Source organism: Trichosurus vulpecula, chromosome 6, assembly GCF_011100635.1.
Source record: "Trichosurus vulpecula isolate mTriVul1 chromosome 6, mTriVul1.pri, whole genome shotgun sequence".
Taxonomy (NCBI): Eukaryota; Metazoa; Chordata; class Mammalia; order Diprotodontia; family Phalangeridae; genus Trichosurus; species Trichosurus vulpecula.
The window spans coordinates 38,657,548-38,675,812 of NC_050578.1; the positions used below are offsets into that span (position 1 = coordinate 38,657,548).

The window sequence follows — 18,265 nt, forward strand, 5'->3', positions numbered from 1 at the left end:
AGGTCGGGGGGTACAGGTTTAGGAAAACATGGCGGGGTGGGGGTGGCCAGAGTTACACATCCAACCAGAGGTAGGGGCTGGGATTCTCCTTGGATCAGCAGCACCGCTTCTTTTTAGGAATTGAAGCATAGTTGTAAGTTCCATCCCGCTTATTTCAGCTCTTATAAAACGTTCTTGTAGTTAAAAGCCTTTGTGCTACAGAATTCTTTCATCGCCTCTCTAACTTCTTGTACTTTGCTTCTAGTTTCTTTGAATATGCATCCAACTTGTAAGCTGGCCGCTCAAGAGCTGCTACTTGCACTTCAGTTAGAGTGATCTGATCCAGATAAGGCTGAAGTGCTGCATATTTCTGGTTTAAGTCCTTTAGGTTTCTACCTATGTTTACTGCAATATCTTTCATTTCTAGATACTTCAAGCTAGTCAGTTTGTTCATATTTTCCAGAAGTTTATGGTCTTCACTGGTAGCTGTCAGCTTGCCCGTCAGGTACGTGGCCATTTTGGAGAACATGTCCTGGCACAGCCCGGTGATGTCCGCCTCAGTGGGCTCCATGGCCTCCTCTGCCCTCTCCACCATGGCATCATCTAGGCCGGGGAAGGGAGGTAGGAGAAAGGATGGAGGGAAGGATGGGATGGGGAAGAAGGGGGGAAGAGAAGGGGAGGGAGGGCAAGGGAGAGGGGCAGGAGTGGAGGGGAAGGGAGAAAAGGGGCAGAACTTGAACTATTTCATAAAAAAATTGAAAGGCTTAATTAGAGGAAAGTAAAGAGGCAATACTTTTGAGGCATTTGGGGTGCCCCTTACAAAGGTGTCACTGGGAGACACAGTAGATAGAGTGCTGGGCTTAGAGTCAGTAAGACCTGACTTCAAATCCAGGCTTAAGTGCTTACTAGCTGTGTTACTTTGGGCAACTCACTTAACCAGTTTGCCTCAGTTTCTTCACCTTTAAAATGAGGATAATATTGGCACCTACCTCACAGGATTGTTGGGAGAACCAAAGGAGATAATTGTAAAGTGCTTATCACAGTGGTAATTGCAATACAAATGTTAGCTATTATTAGCTATTAGTAAAGGCACAGGGATAAAAGATTAAATGCCTTGTGTGGAAAACAGAGAAAATACCAGTTTTTGGTTAGATTGCAAAGTTGGAGAGAGGAGTAATGTACAAAGGGGCTGGAAAGATGAGATGGGATCTGGTTGTGTCAGACTTACAAGGCTGAACAGATGAGCTTATGCTTTATCCTAGAGGCATTGGGAAATCACTGAAGTTGATTATTTGAGGGATTCAAATGGTCACATCTGTAATTAAGGAAAAATTACTTTGGCTACAGTATATAGGATGACCTGGAGAGGTAAGAGACTTGAGGAAGGGAAATCATTTAAGAGATTGCTGGAATGCTCTATGTGAGAGATGACAAGGCCTAAGTGAAGTTAGTAGCTGAGAAAATTTGTGGAAGTAGAAACTTTAAGATTTGGAAAATAATTAGGTATTTGGGGATGAGAGAGGATAAGGACTCCAGGATAAGGCTGAGGGTGTGAATCTAGGAGACTGGAAGAATAATAGTGCTTTTCATAGAAATGAGAAGTTTGGCAGAGAGAATGGTTTTGCGGAAAACATCAGTATCTTTCAGTTTTAAATATGTTGATGCTGACCTATCTCTGGGACATCCTGTTTGAATGAGTATAGACTCCAGAGCACAGCCTCTGAGTTAAAAGACTGCTTCTGATGATCATTCTATGTGTGACTTAGGACAGATCATTTACCCACTCAGCCTTAGTTTCCTAATCTATAAAATTAGATAGTTTGAATGAAACTTTGATCCAGCAATACTACCACTACTATGTATGCATCCTAAAAAAAAGAGAGAAGGAACTACATACGCAAAATTATTTATGCCAGCTCTTTTTGTGGTGGCAAAGAATTTGAAATTGAAGGGATGCCCATCAGTTAGGGAATGGCCAAACAAGTTATGGTATATGAATGTAATGGAATACTATGGTGCAATAAGAAATGATCAGCTGGCAGATTTCAGAAAAAACCTGGAAAGACTTATATGAACTGATGCAAAGTGAAATGAGCAAAACCAAGAAAACATTTTACACACTATCAGCAATATTGAGAAGCAACTATGAATGACTTAGCTCCTCTCAGCAATACAATGATCCAAGACAATTACAAAGGACTCATGATGGAAAATGCTATACACATGCAGATGAAGAACTGTTTCATTTATTAGTTTGATTGCTGATCTTATGAATTTACCAATCTCTCCATCTCTCTATTTGTCTTTCTTTCCCTAACTCTTTCTTCCTCTTGCTCTCCATTTGTGTCTACACCATCTCCCTTCCTTCTCTGAGGTTCATTGTAGATGTATCAATTCATTAATAAGTCAGAGTAAAGTGATAATGGTAGAAGCTGCTCTGTGTCACTTCTCACTGGCCCAGTTGTTTTATCCTTAGGCTCTCCATGTACTAGTTTTACATTCAGACAGTTCTATATTTCCTGTCTGTTGACCTACTGTCAAAATATTTTGGAGATACCCTATTATTCAGAGCTAAGGCCTAACAAGCATACTGTGCCCTGGGCTTGGCACAATAATATTCCTTTGCATTCAGGATATCACTTTCTGGAAAAGTGTATTGCTTGGACCAGCACCAGGTGTTCGCAAAGGATTTAGCTTGCTCTGTTTCCCAGGGCCATCCACCACATGTTCACTATCACTGACAGGTAGCATATTCCTGTTCCTCTCACAGAGCTCTGGCTTTGTACCTGGCAGGGTGTCCATGACACCGAAAACAACGACTGTTCCCACAAGACCCAAGAATGCCTATATTGTCCCAGGAAATGCCATAAGATCTAAGAATGATTGTGCTCTGAGCCAACACCTTTCATGTATATAAGTGACCCCAGTCTTAGCAGTCTTAAGCTCTTTTTCTTGGGGGGGGTGACATGCTTTCATATATATACATCATTTTCCTCATTTTGAAATTAATTAAAATTCTGTTTATGTCCTGACTCTCCTGTCTCTAGTCTGCTCTATTTGTTTGACTCTGGTCACCCACAGGTTAAAGGCCAGTTCCAATCCAATTGACTCTACATAGCAGACAGGCCTTTACTTGAGGTATGTATGATGCATTCCTGAGGTACCCAACCCTTTTTCTCAGAATAAAACAAAACTTTTAAGGTTTTTCTCCACTTGTAAGTCCCTTTCACCAACATATATATCGACACAGACATAGACAGAGGCACACACACACATGCATTGCACACACACACACCCATAAATAGACATATGTGTATTACCTAACCTCTGGTGGAATACAACTTGTGATCTCTGTCTTGACCCCTTTCCTGTTTTCATTCTCTTTGACTAGTCTCCCCTCAGTGTATAGTTTTTATTCATTGTGTTTTGTCTTCTTTCAGAATGCTCTCTCTATCTCTGTCTCTTTCTGTGTCTGTCTCTCTCTGTCTTTCTCTCTGTCTCTGTCTCTCTGTTTCTGTCTCTCTGTCTCTGTCTCCGTCTCTCTGTCTCTCTTTCTCTCTGTCTCTCTGTCTCTCTCTCTCTCTCTCTCTCTCTCTCTCTCTCTCTCTCTGTCTCTCTGTCTCCCTCTTTACTTCACTGTTGGTTTAGCTGAATATGGACTATGCTTAAACCCAAACTATTTTTGCAGCTTATGAAAGCTGGCTCTTTTCTTTCTATATCTCTTTCTGTCTCTGTCTCTGAGTTTTTCTTTTAGGTAGTATTATATCATATTCCACCTTGTTGCACTGCTACTTCTATGCTCTACTCTTTTTCTTATATCCAGACCACTGGCACTGTATTGCTTCAATGACCTCCCCTGGTTCATTCATAGTAAGGGGCAGAGCACAAAAAATCATAGGACAAACAAAAAGAGCTAAGTTTATACCCATTCTCTACCTTTTTACAGAGGTACTTGCTCCTCTGTTCCAGATAGAATTGTAACAGGATGTCTTATGTTAGGGTCTCCTACCCACCTAAGATATCTGCTTTTTCTATCAAAGGACTTTAATTGGCAAATGGTTTCATCCTAATAATTCAACCTAATAAGATTAGGTTATCATGGGCAGAGGAGTTCAAAGAGTTGAGACAGAAGCTATCTTAGCCAAACCTCAAATGGTAGGCTTTGTGAAGATCTTATGTTAGTAGTAGGATGTAAGGGGTAAAGCTAGATGGTGTGGGTCTTTAATGAAGTCTTCTAGATAATATTTTCCTGATCCTTGTGCTTCATACATTGTGAGAAATTATTTCTCTCCTTTATCGTAACTAGAATTTTAATTACACTATCTAGTGTTTAATATTTTGAACTGGTGAGGTTAGTAGTTACCTTGAGACACAACCTCTCTCTAAATATTGTCAGAAGCTCTCATTAAATATTTATTAGTATGTCCTGTGAACATGTCTAGAAACCTTTGGTTTTTGTGTATTTCTTAGCAAGTCTAAGAACAAGTTGGCGTTATTTTTACTCAAGTGCAGAAAAGTATTCTTGGGCTATAAAGCTTAAATCTTGATTCCAAGTTTTCATATCCAACTACTCGACAAATTAGCAAACTAAAAAATAAGGTTAATAATAATAATAATAAAGATGATTTGTGGTTCATCCTTCATTTTCGAAGACCAGTGACATCATGGGGTGATGGCTTGACTTGTGCATGAATTGTACACAAAGTTGTCAGCCTCACTCTCTCTTCCAGAGTCTTGTGCAGGATAAAAATCAAGATGACCGGCAATGGCCTAGGTTGCAGTGGCTGACCATGACATCTTTGAGTAAAGTCTGAGTGTTCCACAGAGCCGGCTTTAGCCATCTTCACGGGCATTAGAACAATTGTTCACATTTGCCCATTCTACCAGGGGAAGTCTTTGCATGCTTGGGGTAGATATCCCCCCCCCCCCCAACTCACCATTGGATTTGAAGCCTGTCAGTTACCCTCAACCTGTTTTAACCCATCAGCCAAGATGGTTTTAGCAGGATGTGGCCATTGTGCAACCTAAAGCTTCTTGGATTCACAGGTGAGAGTTGGGTGACATGAACACCAAATGTGGATGAGCAGCCCTGAAAAGAGATAATCAAGTCCTCACAATAGAGATTTTAGTCCTCTCTGAACATTACATTCATGATATCTATATCTCTATGTTTATATACATCCGTCTCTCTCTCTCTCTCTCTCTCTCTCTCTCTGTGTGTGTGCGCGCGCGCGTGTGTGTGTGTGGATAGATGTGTTTATGGTTAGAATGTCCTTTATATACATTTTCTTATTTGATTTTCACAATGACCATGTCATATGAATTGAGAGATCTGGGGATATTTAGATCAGAGAAGCTAAGGTTCAAGGAGTTTATAATAGCTGCAAAGCTGCAAAGAGTAAAATTAGGATTTGTCATAAGGGAAAAATTTCATAACAGTTCCAAATATGCAAAAATGGAATGAGTTGTCTGGACAAAAGCTTTCTGGACATAATGTCTTGTTGGTAATTCCTTTAGGATATAGATTGAATTGTATGGTTGTAGAGTCTTTTCCAGCCAACCACATTCCAACTGACTTTTAAAATCTCTTACAATATTAATGTACTGCTTATATATTTAACAGATTCTGAGAAGTAAACTTTCAATGGAACTCAATGGATTTCCTGATAATATGGCTACCTGAATGGAAGGCAGATTATGCAGCTCCCCAACATTTATTCTACCAAAACTCTCAAGTTCACATCAGACAAAATAATGATAAAGTAATCCAATCCAAAACAATTGTAAGTGACTTCTTTGTACCTCAGAAGAGCAAAAATATTCAATCACAAACCTAAGGGAAACAGAAAAGGGGACCTCACCAGCACCAGGTAAGCATAGATTACTTTGGCTACGGTATGTAGGATGACTTGGAGAGGTAAGAGGCTTGAGAAAGGGAAAACATTTAAAAGATTGCTGTAATGCTCTAGGTGAGAGATGATAAGGGCCTAAGTGAAGTTGGTAGCTAAGAAAAGTTTTGGAAGTAGAAACTAATTAGCAAACTCTTAGCCTTCAAAGTTCCATGTCTGGGATAAGGAAATGTTAGAGCTAGCTTGAAATATCTATGGTGATCTTATTGTTAATTTTTATTATGAATTTTATAATTCATAGTAAATTATATAAATCAGAACTTGATTGTTGTGTTATCGGTTTTGATAATTATCTAGACTTAATGGAATCAGAAATATGTTAAGAATATTTTTTTCTAAATAGCTATTTTAAACATTTTCTAGCAGACCCCTGGTGCCAAAAGAAAACAAAAACAAAAACAAAAAAAAAAATCTTAGGCAAAATCTAGAAGAAAAAACAAAAGAAAAAAACACACTGCAACCATTCAGAAACAGAACAAGTACCAAAAGATCAGAGTCAATAGCACATTAAAAACTAGGAGCTAATACTGAATGAATGAATGAAAGAAAGAAAGGGAGAGAGAGAGAGAGAGAGAGAGAGAGAGAGAGAGAGAGAGAAGGAAGGAAGGAAGGAAGGAAGGAAGGAAATATTAAAATGCAATATTCCATAAAGAAAAAAAATAAACTTGCAACCAAGAATAATTTACTTGGAAATATTAATTATAATACTACTAAAATGCATATAGAGCTAACCATTCTTTCAAGCATTTCTGATGAAAAGAGCAGAGCTGAGTAGGAACTTTGAAATACAAACACAGGAGTGCAGAGAAAGCTGGAAAATTACATGTATTTGAGCCATTGTAAGGGATTTTATGATAATGTAGTGTATCTAATAAGGAGAGAAGACACATTGCTACTTAAGGATCTTAATGTCTTCAAAGCTTATAGGTAGGTGAAGACAAACAATGAAAACAAAGGTCCTTGGAGTGGATTGGTTCTGTTCTGAAGATTTGAAGAGGGGGGATGAAAAATTCACTAACAGGAATACAGAATATAGAATACAGAATATAGAAAAGAGAATAAAATGGAAGGTCTTGTCACTTCTTAAAAATGGGATATGTAGAAAGGATATATATAGATGATAAAAGAGTATTTGGGGGGAGTGGGTATCAGAGAACTTGACTCACACATCAATGAAAATGGATGATGTAGAAATGTGTTGAACTCTACAGAGAGGTCATTAAGAGAAAGAATAATACTGAGAGACAAAAGAGGAAAATTATAAATGCTAGAGAAGATGTGAGAAAATTGGAACACTATTGCATTGTTGGTGGAGTTGTGAATTGATACAACCATTTTGGAGAGAAATTTAGAACTATGCCTAAAGGGCTATAAAAATGTGCATACCCTTTGACCCAGCAATACCACTTCTAGGGCTGTATCCCAAAATGATCATACAAGTGGGAAAAAGATCAATATGTACAAAAATATTTATAGCAGCTCTTTTTGTGGTGGCAAAGAAGTAGAAATCAAGGCTCTGCCCATCAATTGGGGAATGGCTAAACAAGTTGTGGTATATGAATATAATGGAATACTATTGTGCTATAAGAAATGAGGAGCAGACGGACTTCATAATAACCTGTGAAGACTTATATAATATGATGCTGAGCGAGGGGAGCAGAACCAGGAGAATGTTGTACATGATTACAGACACATGGTATCTGGTATCTGTGATGACTACCTTTGTGATAGACTTGGCTCTTCTTAGAAATGCAAGGTTCTAAGATGACTCCCAAAGACTCTTGATGGAAAACGCTATCCACATCCAGAGAAACAATTAAAGAGTCTGAATGCAGACTGAAGCTATTTGCTCTCTCTCTCTCTCTCTCTCTCTCTCTCTCTCTCTCTCTCTCTCTCTCTTTGGTTTTGTTTCTTCTTTCTTGTAGTTCATTCCATTTGTTATAATCCTTCTTTACAACTTGACTATTATGAAAATAAGTTAAATTTGAAGGTATATGTAGAATCTATATTGGATTACATGCCTTCTTGTGGGAGGAGTGGGGAGGAGAGGGCGGGGAGAAAATTTGGAACTCAAAAACTTGTGAAACTGAGTGTTGTAAACTAACAATAAAAATAAATTCAAAAAGTAATACTGAGAAAGAGATGGCTGTCAGGAAAATTAGCTTTCTGATTCTGGGAAAGGCTGGTACAAGAGGGGAGAGAAGAGGAAAGAAATAAAAAGCAAGGAAAACAAAAGGATAAAGGAAAGGGAAGAGAAGAGATCTAAGGGGGGTGTCTTAAAATGCTTCTTAGACCCTTGAGGGATGGCTAAAAAAATTGAGTATATGATTGTAATGAGGTGTTATTTCACCATAAGAAATGACAGGACCAATTTAAAGAAAAACGATGTCTGGGTAGTTTGATCTATGATAAAATTATATGAGCAGAACTAGGAGAATAATTTTTAAAGGAACAGCAACATTGTCAATAAGCAAACAAACAGAAAAAAAACAATAAAGCCTGAAGAATTTTGACCAATGCAATGAAAAAAAAAACATATCTTTAGAAGACTTAAGATAAAACGTAATACCCCTTTTTCTTAATAGAACTGATGGACAGAGGTGGAGCCAAGATCGTGTAGCCACTTGCCTTACCTCTCCCCCAAATCCCTCCAAATACCTTTAAATAATGACAGAACCCATAGACAGATGGAGTGAAATAATTTTCCAGTGTAAGACAGTAGGTTGGTAGGAAAGGTCTGTTGCACCAGGGTAAAATGGAGCAGTCTAGTGCAGGCTATGCCAGAGCAGAACAGGACCCAGCAAACCAGGAACAGGCCTCAGGGTGACTGAATCAGTGGCACCAGTGGCAGTTTCCAGGCCTCTCAGCCCACAGACAGCAAGGGAATCGGACAATGGGTCAGACGGAGATTAACAGGGAGTCTCTTCACTGGCACCAGGGGCACGACTCTGTTGCATTGCCTATACTTGGATCTGGGTCACAATATTAGGTCTTAGTACCAGCAGATCCTAGGAGGAGCACTAGCACAGCAGAATTTGCTGTTGCAGGGGAGCAGGGAACCTGCTCACAGTTCCAGGGTTGAAATGAATGCTTGTGTCATTCACTAACCAGTGCACCGTGCAATAAAGTAGTAACAACACCTCTCCTTATATCATACTACCTTGGAAGAGCCCAAAAGTTATGGGTCCCCAGAATTACCTCTGAAAACAGTGGCACAAAAAGCTTGAAGCTTGGGACAGTCCCCCTCAATTTGAGAATCAGAACCCCACTTTAGCATAGAATTAAAAGTCTCCCAATGACTGAAATTCTCTCCTTGCTTATATCCATCCATAGGCTTCCCTGGCTTCTTTTAAGCCTCAACTTAAGTCCTATCTTTTGTACAAGTTCTATCCCATTTCACTTTAATCTTAGTTCTTTCCCCACTACAGAAAAAAACTATCTCTGTTTTGGCCCTCATCTCTCAGGCATAATTGTTTGCATGCGGTCTACCCCTGTTAAACTGTGGTCTCCTTGAGAGCAGGGACATTTTTTTTTGTTTGCCTTTCTCTGTGTGAGAACTCTGACTCCCACTCCCTGCAGTTCAGGCATATCACATTTAACTCCGCCCCTAAGGAATTAAAATATCCTTGAAGGGATCTTTGGATGTGCAGCAAAGCCTCAGTATACCAGTATCCTCAGGGCTTAGCCTAGTGCCTCACATATAACGGGTGCTTGATAAATATTTGTTAACTTCACTTAACACATTTTATCTGAGATATTTACTGCCAATATATTTCTCCAATCTGTTTCTTGTCTTTTAATTTTGCAGGCAATACTCAGAAAGAACATTTATTACAAACACTTGCTACATTGCTTTGATGAGCCAATGGGGTAGAGTGGAAAGAGGGCTGAACTTGGATTTAGAGGGCCTGAGCTTAAATCTGAATTCTTCCACAGACCCATGTGGCTTCTATTTTTGGAGTTACCTAGATGAGGAAATGAGCTTCAGAGACAAATGATACCTACTACCAGGAGAAAGAGGTAAAGAAAAAAGCCCTAAGGAAATATCTTCACCCAACTGATTTTGATAGTTCTTCATCACACTTCCCTGAGAGTTGCTGCTTATTTTTTCTTTCTCTTACTTCCCCCTCTCCATGCACCCTCCAGCATTTCTTAGTGTTTATGCTTCTTTTCTTTACTATTCAGCTGGTAACTATTAATTGAAAAACATTTTTAGTTGAAAGTAAGATTGAAAATGAGGTAAAATAGAACTTTGCTAAGGAAAAGTGTCCCTCACAGAATTTAGAAATACATCCTCCCTAGGAAGTCGAAGATGTTGCCATTTCCAGCAATAGCACCCCATCACTTTAAGGACATATTCACTTCTATCATGAGAAAGTGAGTTCTCTGTGTTGTTCCCTGATAGGTGCACTATAAAGACAACTGAGCTTGGAGCTCTGAACTTGGAATAGTAGTATCTGAATGTGAACTTCAGATCACATGCTTTCTACCTGTTTAAACTGTGCCAAGTCACTTAACCATTTTTGGCTTTAGTTCCTCACCTGTAAAATAAAAAAGGGTAGAATAGATATAATAGGATGAATGCAAAAAATAGTGCTTACTATTTGGCAAGTGAAGAACACAAAAGAAGAGTGTGTGGAACGACAACCACCAGAATCAAAAGTCCGGAGTCTGAACCACAGATCAGAAAAGGTCTTTATTCTTCCTCACGAGAAAGGGCACAGCCCTTGTTGCTCAAACAGAGGCAGCCAGAGACTGTGCCTGCTGCCTAGGAGAAGCAGAGTTTTATTGCCCTAATGCATGCACCCTCCCACTCTCTTACCTCTTTCCCCATTAGCTGGGTACTCAGAATGTACATTCTAAATGCGGCGGCTAGTAACCCAATAGAAGAAAACGTGCCCATGTTTGGAAGCTAGATGCTCACGTGTACCAGGAAGTACAATCAGCCAGGAACTGCCTATGTTGACGTGGATTTGGAGAAATGGAAATTTAACATAGAGTTCTGCTTCTTTTCTTGGGAAACCAAACCTAAGCCTGAGGAAATGGCACTACTGGCCATCTCTCACAAGAGCAAGACAACCCTTCCTTTCAAAAAGCTTCTAATCAAACGTATATGACAAAGCTGGGCTTCCCATTGAAGGGAAAGGCTAGTTGGTCTTTAGGGTGTAGCACAAGCACACATGGCAACACCCAGGAGTTCATAGGGTTCTTTAATGGAAAGAGGAGATCATGGTGGTATCTGGATGAGTTGGAGTAAAGATGGGCATATTGAGGAACAAAGAGATCCCATACGACCTTTAAAGTCCCTTTCAATTGAAAATCTAAGATTCTATGTGGTTTCAAATTTTAATGTTGCCTCTTACAATCTGTGCCATTTGGGGAAAGATGTTATCTTTTCAAGCTTCGATTTCTTCATCTATAAATGAGGTGATTGGATTCCAGTATCATCATGTTTAAAATCTGATAAGACTTGGAAATGATATAGCATAGCCCTTCATTTTTTATATGAGTAAAATGATGTCTAGATAGAGAAAATATATGACTGACCACTGATACATAAGAAGTCAAAGGGCCAGAATTCAAATCAAAGTATAGTAAGAGCACTATCTCATCCCTTTACTCCATGAAGGTAAAGGTAGTTTTTCCTTGAAAACCACTGAGACATTTTCTATGCTCGTGGTATCACAGGTCTATTTTTACAATGTTCGATATATCAGAACGTCTAGGAACTTGACCTAGCACCACACAAGGGATCATTGCCCAGCAAAAATCACCTCTCAGACCAACAACATGAAACCTACTTTGTTACTTGAGTGAGGTTCCAGTTTTGAACTATATCTCTCATTTACTTTTTTGGCATCTGGAACTTTGCGTTACTGACTCCAAATGAATGGCAATGTGACAACAGTATTTGTGAAAGAGAATGGGAAATCAGCATACCAATTTTAACTCAGGTAGGAATATTTATAAAATATTCAACTTCAGGTTGTACTTCTGTCTAATTCAATACACTGGCCTGGTTCAGCATGTTGTTTTTTTAATACAAATCCTTTTTCTAAAAAAAATAAAGCTCAGTATGCTATCCTCCACTGTGCAAGCTAAATGCCCTAAATGGCATGTTTTCATGTTGTTTTCAAGTTAAAAAAAATCATGTGGATTTTAACAAAACCCAGTAATTTAAATGTATATGTATGTGTGTATACACACACACACACATACACAGAGTTATTTACAAACATGATGTTCGCTCAAAAAAAAGGTCTGCCTTTTCAAATTGCTTTCAGAAGACTTGGGTTATTATTAAACGCAAATAATTTCTTTCAGTTGAAGGGGCTTTTCATGGGATGCTGTGTATGTTGTTAATGGTGTTAAACAGTATTCTCATTATTTATTTTGGGGTTGCTACATATTTAGATGAAAGTTGACATACATACAAATAGAAGTGCTACTGTACGTAAGCAATTTAGTGCCTAAATATCACTTTTTGTTTGTGCAGGAAGGCAATGATCAAATTTCTTTCTTTCTTTACTCAATAGCCTCTGTCAAGAATTGGGATATGTTCTGGCTTTAAAGTTTAGATGAAAATTAGTGCCGGACTTCAAGCAGCTCAAGGGTTTTATTTCAGTAATCTACAAGAAAGAAAGTCCCCAAACAGTGTCTAAGTATTATTGCTTGGGAAAACATCATCATTTTTATTTGCATCTTAATTTATGTTTCTATTATGGAAGTATTGCAAGTGAAATGGGTGTGGCTCATCCCTATTGTAGAAATGTAGTTGGGCCATGAGAGAACAACTATTAGGGCAAATAGAAGAATAACGAAGTGGAGGAACACTGAGTTTGGAGTGATGCTACCCTGACTGGGCTTGATCCCAGTTCTGCCAATTCTTAGGGTTGTGGCACTGAGTGAGATAGTGCATTTTACTCTCCCTGAATTCTTTCCTTTGCAAAATGGTGTGATTATACTCTACACTGTCTAGATCTATGATCTTATGATCCTCAGACATAAAACATCAACTTGGAGAGAGACAATAGATTCCTTCTCATGGAGCCTTTTCTGTTTTGAAGCCACTCCTATAGATTGGTGTTGTCTGCTTTGGACATTCAGTTTTTGAAAATTAATGATATTAGATGAAGCAATTATCCTAACATACTCAGGAAATACAGCTATAATTCAAAACTACATAGTACTCCTCACCATTCCTTTATATGCGGAGTTAGTTTGAGAGTTCTAGACATACCTGTTTAGAAATTAAGAATAAGAGTTATGCACACATGTACATACACACACACACACAGAAAACAGCATGCAAATAAATTTGGTTAACTATAATGAGATGAAAATATGGAAGGACTTGAAAATCAGTAACATATAATATTTGTTCTAATACATAATAAGGAGTTTTCATCATAGAGTGATATAGAAGACTTACAAAATGAAGCCTGATTTGGGATGCTTAGATGAGCTGTGGAGAGTTTTGAGGAAGGTTCCAGAGTGGTTAATAGGAAGACCAGTAAGGACTCTATTTGTACTTCAGGAAATTCAGAAGAACACCTTCCTGTACAGAGATGGCTTTAACAAATTTTATTATTGCTCATAAGTAGAAGAGAAGAGCTGCTAGAAATAATCTAACTTTGCAGCTTCCATACTCACAATGGGATATAAATTGGTTCAGGTAGAGTGAGTAACCATACTCAAGTCAAAGGTCCAAAGTTTCTCAGGGCTCAACTTTATATGTTATTTGAAATAGAAATACAAAGAATATGATTTTTTTTGCCAATGAATAAGAAGTATATTAACTAATCCAAAACAACCCAGCAATACTCTCTATATCAATATAGATTTTAATAAACATCAGTATTCAAAATAGTGGTTTTGTATTTTCTCTTCAAGGCTATTAGGCACTGGAGAAGAATTGCGGCTATTCACAGCATCGGTAATAGTGTTTAGCACAGTGGTATGTAGGTACTTAAAATTTTCATTGAATACATGAATTTTAACACTGGGAACAACCTAATACCATCTTTAATTGTCCAGATGAGAGAACCATAATCCAGACCAAATCAGTGACTTATTCTTAGTCAGTTGTAGGACTAGAATTAGAATCTAGATCTCCTGACTAACAGTCTGGGAACACTATTCTTCATGCCATTTTTTGCTCCTTTTTGTTCATCCTTTCTCTTTATATGATTTTGTTTTCCTCTTTAGTTCTCTCAATCCCCTTGATATAAAATAAAAACAAAGAATTTCTCCTATTCAAAATTATATTTATTATCATTTTCTCTACATTAGCATCACATTGAAAACCCAGTAAAAGCTTTTAATAATAGAGAGCAATGTTGCAAAGTGAGAGTAGTGGGGAAAAGCCTGTGGTTATTTTAATAGATTCATCATGAAAGATATTTTTGAAATTGTTTATATTTAAATTAAATACATAGTAAATGAAATCCATGGCAAATTTTTTTCTTTGACCACAAAAGCTCACTTTAGTATAATTTTTTTTTAAAAAGAAATAGAATATAGTTAAAACCACCTCCCTGGTCAAAGTATATTCACTTTGGGCCAGGAATATTGACTTTATGGCCAGAGAAGCTGAGATTAAATCTGGTCTCTCATGTTTATGCTCTGCCTAACTCACCTTAGCCTCCCTAGCTCTCAGTTTACTTATTATAAGGGGTATTGGGATTGGTGGGTCTCTCCGATTCCATTGGGTCATAAATCAATGATCAAATTAAAATTCTCAAAGTTCCTTTGATTCAAGCCGTAAAGATTCTTAAAGGACAGGAATTTTTCTTTATGTAAGCATCAATATGGGCAAATATCAAATCCAAGATTAAGCGAATATCTTAAACATTATGAATATTGCTGTTACATTTCCATATAATGAGTTATAGTTTACTACCCTTAGAATGTTCATATCCTGTATCACACTCCTTTGGAGTTGAAGCATTAGAATCTTCTGAATGTTTCAAATGTCCCATGAAAGCAAAGATAATTGAGAGTTTTATATAACTTTAGCAATTTCTAATTCTCTCCATCTATAGCACCACAAATTATGAAATATGTATCAAAAATGATTCAAAGATAAAAATTTCATTTCTTTGAAAATGTAACCATCTTTCAAATGACCACAAAAATGTTGATCATAATGACCTTATAAAGTTATTGGAAGAATCCAATGAATTTATATACTTGAAGCACTTTGAAAAGCTAATTACACTGCTTGCTTCAGCAACACATATACTAAATTGGAACATTACAGAGAAGATTAGCATGGCCCCTGCACAAGGATTATTTGCAAATTCAAAAAGCATTTCATATTTTTGAAGGAAAGAATGCAAAAATTTAGTGCTTTTTAAAAAAGGAAAAAAATAACAAAATAAATAAGGTTTAATCATATCTTCTGAGGCCAGGGCTTTTGAGCTTCAGTGGCCGCAAATAATAAACTGTCTGAACCAAATTCTATATGAATATAATGAAACCCTGGTAATGGGTAGCCACCATGTTGCTTTGAGGAGGGGGCAAACAAGCCTGGTTTGGAAAGAAAACAAGTCAAAGCTCCCATGCTGACCAGAGTGGGTTCAAGCTGTGAGTAACCTTGAACTCCCAATCTGAAAAAGAAAAGAAGACCCAGTCAAAAAATAGAAATTAAATAATAATAATCATGCTGATGATAATAATTATATAAATTATAAAATTTTGATGAATTTTAGAAAGAGGAATGAAATTATTTCTTTAGTGTGTTAGAACAGAAAGAATATTGAATGCAAAATTAGATGAAACCTACGTTTTAATTCCTCCACCAATATTTACTAGTTATTTGACTATGGGAGGGGCAATATAGTATAGTAAAGATGGTACTTGTCCTAGAGATAGGAAGACCAGGGTTTGAATCTTTTCTTAGATACTTACTTGTTGCCTAAACCTAATCACTTAATCTCTCTGGGATCGATTTCAACATTATAAAATAAAGGGGTAGGGATGGACACAATGATCTCTATGGTCCCTTCAACCTCTAAATCCATGATCTCCATTATCCCTCTAATCTCTAAGTGCCTTTCTAATTCTAAAGCTCTGTTCCTCTGATTGTCCCTTAATCATTTTGACCTCCAGTTTTTTCATGTGTAAAACAGAGAGTTATAAGATAGATAAATATTTTTTTAAAAAAAATAAAATACAGAAAGAGAGAAATAGAGAAAAAAATTCCTTGACAGGTCTGTTGTGAAGAGCAAAAGATAAAACAAAAATAATATATGTAATTTTGCAATCCTATGAGTGCTATATACACATCAAATTCTATTATTCAGTAATTATTTTAAATATTTTAAAAACAATAATATTTCAGCACCTAAACAGTTAGATGCCACTTCAGGTAGTTGTATCAGCAAGCATTCTGCCACATCCAGAATGGCCTGCTAGCACAGGTTCTTTGTTCTGCTTTTCTAAAGGAAAGGCATCTTTAAGTCCACAAACTTACTTTAATCAAACATATATAAATCACTCACTAGTTCAGGGGAAAGGTCAGCACCCTGAATGTGGAGAAAAAGCAAGCAGAGAAATTAGCACAGAGATCCAAGAGACAGGGCTCCAACTGTCTGAATAAAGTAATAGATACATAGTTACCAGACAGGTAGCACCATCATCTGGGCTCACAAAGCCAGGGGGCTCCTTAACAAGAGGTACCCAGAATCTTGTCTGGCCAAATCACAAAGACCTCAAGAGAACATTCTTCCCGTGAGTGAGCACCAAAGCAAAATCTCACCTCAGAATATATATATATATATACTTTCAGCTAATAGGCTCGGTGCCAGAAGGCACCACAACCCTCAAGACTCCGTGTCTAATTAGCTTAGTACCAAAAGGTGTGAAAGCCTTCCTGCAGGCAAGCCTCCCTGTAAGCAAGCTTTCCCTTAGGCAAGTTGCAAGTTCCTCCTCCAATGTTCTCTGTATAACTCAGGATGTACCACAGCTGTAAACTGGGCCAAACTGAAAGCACCAAGATATCCATAGTTGAAATATCTGTGTGCCTTTTAGACCTGGGAACATGGCCCCTGTCCCAAGGAAGAAAGGGAATACATGTGGTCACATAGGCCTATTAATGGATGGGAAAGATCTTATATTCCATTAACCTTACAGTAGTCAAAAGCATTATAGAAGATATTGAACCTGATTTTTAAAGACATGGATTTTAACTGCTTCTCTGCAACTTGCTAGCTGTGTGATCATGGCTAAGTCACTGGACAACTCTGGGTTCATTTTCTGCCTCTGGAGAAAAGAGACAATCGTACTTTTTAATGTGTCTGGTGCAGGTGCAGTAAAGACCTTGTGTCTTATTGTGTAATCATGGTTATCTTCAGGGTTTATCTATAAAATGAGGAAATCAGAAAAAAAAAATTGGTCCCTAAATTCCTTTCCAACTTCAAATGTAGCCTGTTAAAATGGGAGTCTGTCAAAATGTGCAGTGCAGACCTCATCAGTTTGCCAAAATGGTGTCAACCATGTAGGAGAATATAGGAACTGCTATAAGGAGAATCCAAAAGAGTTGAGGACATGGCTTAACTGGATATATACACAAACACATATACACATGTGTATATGTGTATATATACATATATGTATAAGTGTATACATATATGTATATTTATACATAATCATTTATTATATTTTCATTCCAAGAAGATCTCTTATTTTCCTTTCATTAACGCCTTTTCATTTAACATCACAGTCATTTTCAAATATATCAGTCCTGCTCTCCTGACCAATAATCCTTTATGAATTCCCTACTATGCAATCTCTTCTTCTGACATACTTGAAAATGATCACCTGCCCAATTATTTATCACTTATTATTATTATCACACATAACATTTACATAGCACCTACTATGTGTCAAAAACTGTGCTAAGCACCTTATCGATATTACCTTATTTAATCCACACAACCCTGGGAGGTGGGTGCTTTCATTATTCTCATTTTACAGACGAGGAATCTGAGATAAAAAAATGCTAAATGAGTTTCCCAAGGCCACATAACTAATCAGTGTTGGACAGCAAATTTGAACTCCGGTCTTTCTGACTCTAGGGTCAGTGCTGCATCCACTGGGCCACCAAATTGCCTTAATTATATTCTGGCTTCTATTTTTCTTTATCTTTCATTTTTGTATTTCAGACTTCAGGTTGCTATTGTTATCCTAAGGCATGGAGTTCTAAAGTTGGTTGCTGCACAGACATGTACTTATTACAGATAAGTTTGAACTGTAGGGAGGGAACAAAGTTAAGCATTTTCTTTTTCTTAAAAAAATACATTTTACGTAGAAACACTTAACAGTTACTTAAAAGAAAGTTTGTTCACAATCACAACTAGAAGTTTGTAAATATT

At 37.5% G+C, this 18,265-nt stretch overlaps 1 protein-coding gene and 1 non-coding gene across 2 annotated transcripts; one reads left to right on the forward strand and one right to left on the reverse strand.

The window, feature by feature from the left end:
- Window positions 1–208: 208 nt before the first annotated feature.
- On the reverse strand, window positions 209–577 carry LOC118855496 (biogenesis of lysosome-related organelles complex 1 subunit 2-like). The gene has a single exon (XM_036765599.1). It carries the CDS (start codon window positions 572–574, stop codon window positions 209–211), a length of 366 nt encoding a protein of 121 aa, XP_036621494.1. The 5' UTR covers window positions 575–577.
- A 14,532-nt stretch (window positions 578–15,109) lies between these two features.
- Window positions 15,110–15,213, forward strand: LOC118855617. The gene has a single exon (XR_005010786.1). It is a non-coding gene; the product is annotated as a U6 spliceosomal RNA (small nuclear RNA).
- Window positions 15,214–18,265: the final 3,052 nt, after the last annotated feature.

Excerpts from the sequence above, each read along its gene's own strand:
- LOC118855496 (XM_036765599.1), bottom strand. The coding sequence starts at position 574 with ATGGTGGAGAGGGCAGAGGAGGCCATGGAGCCCACTGAGGCGGACATC.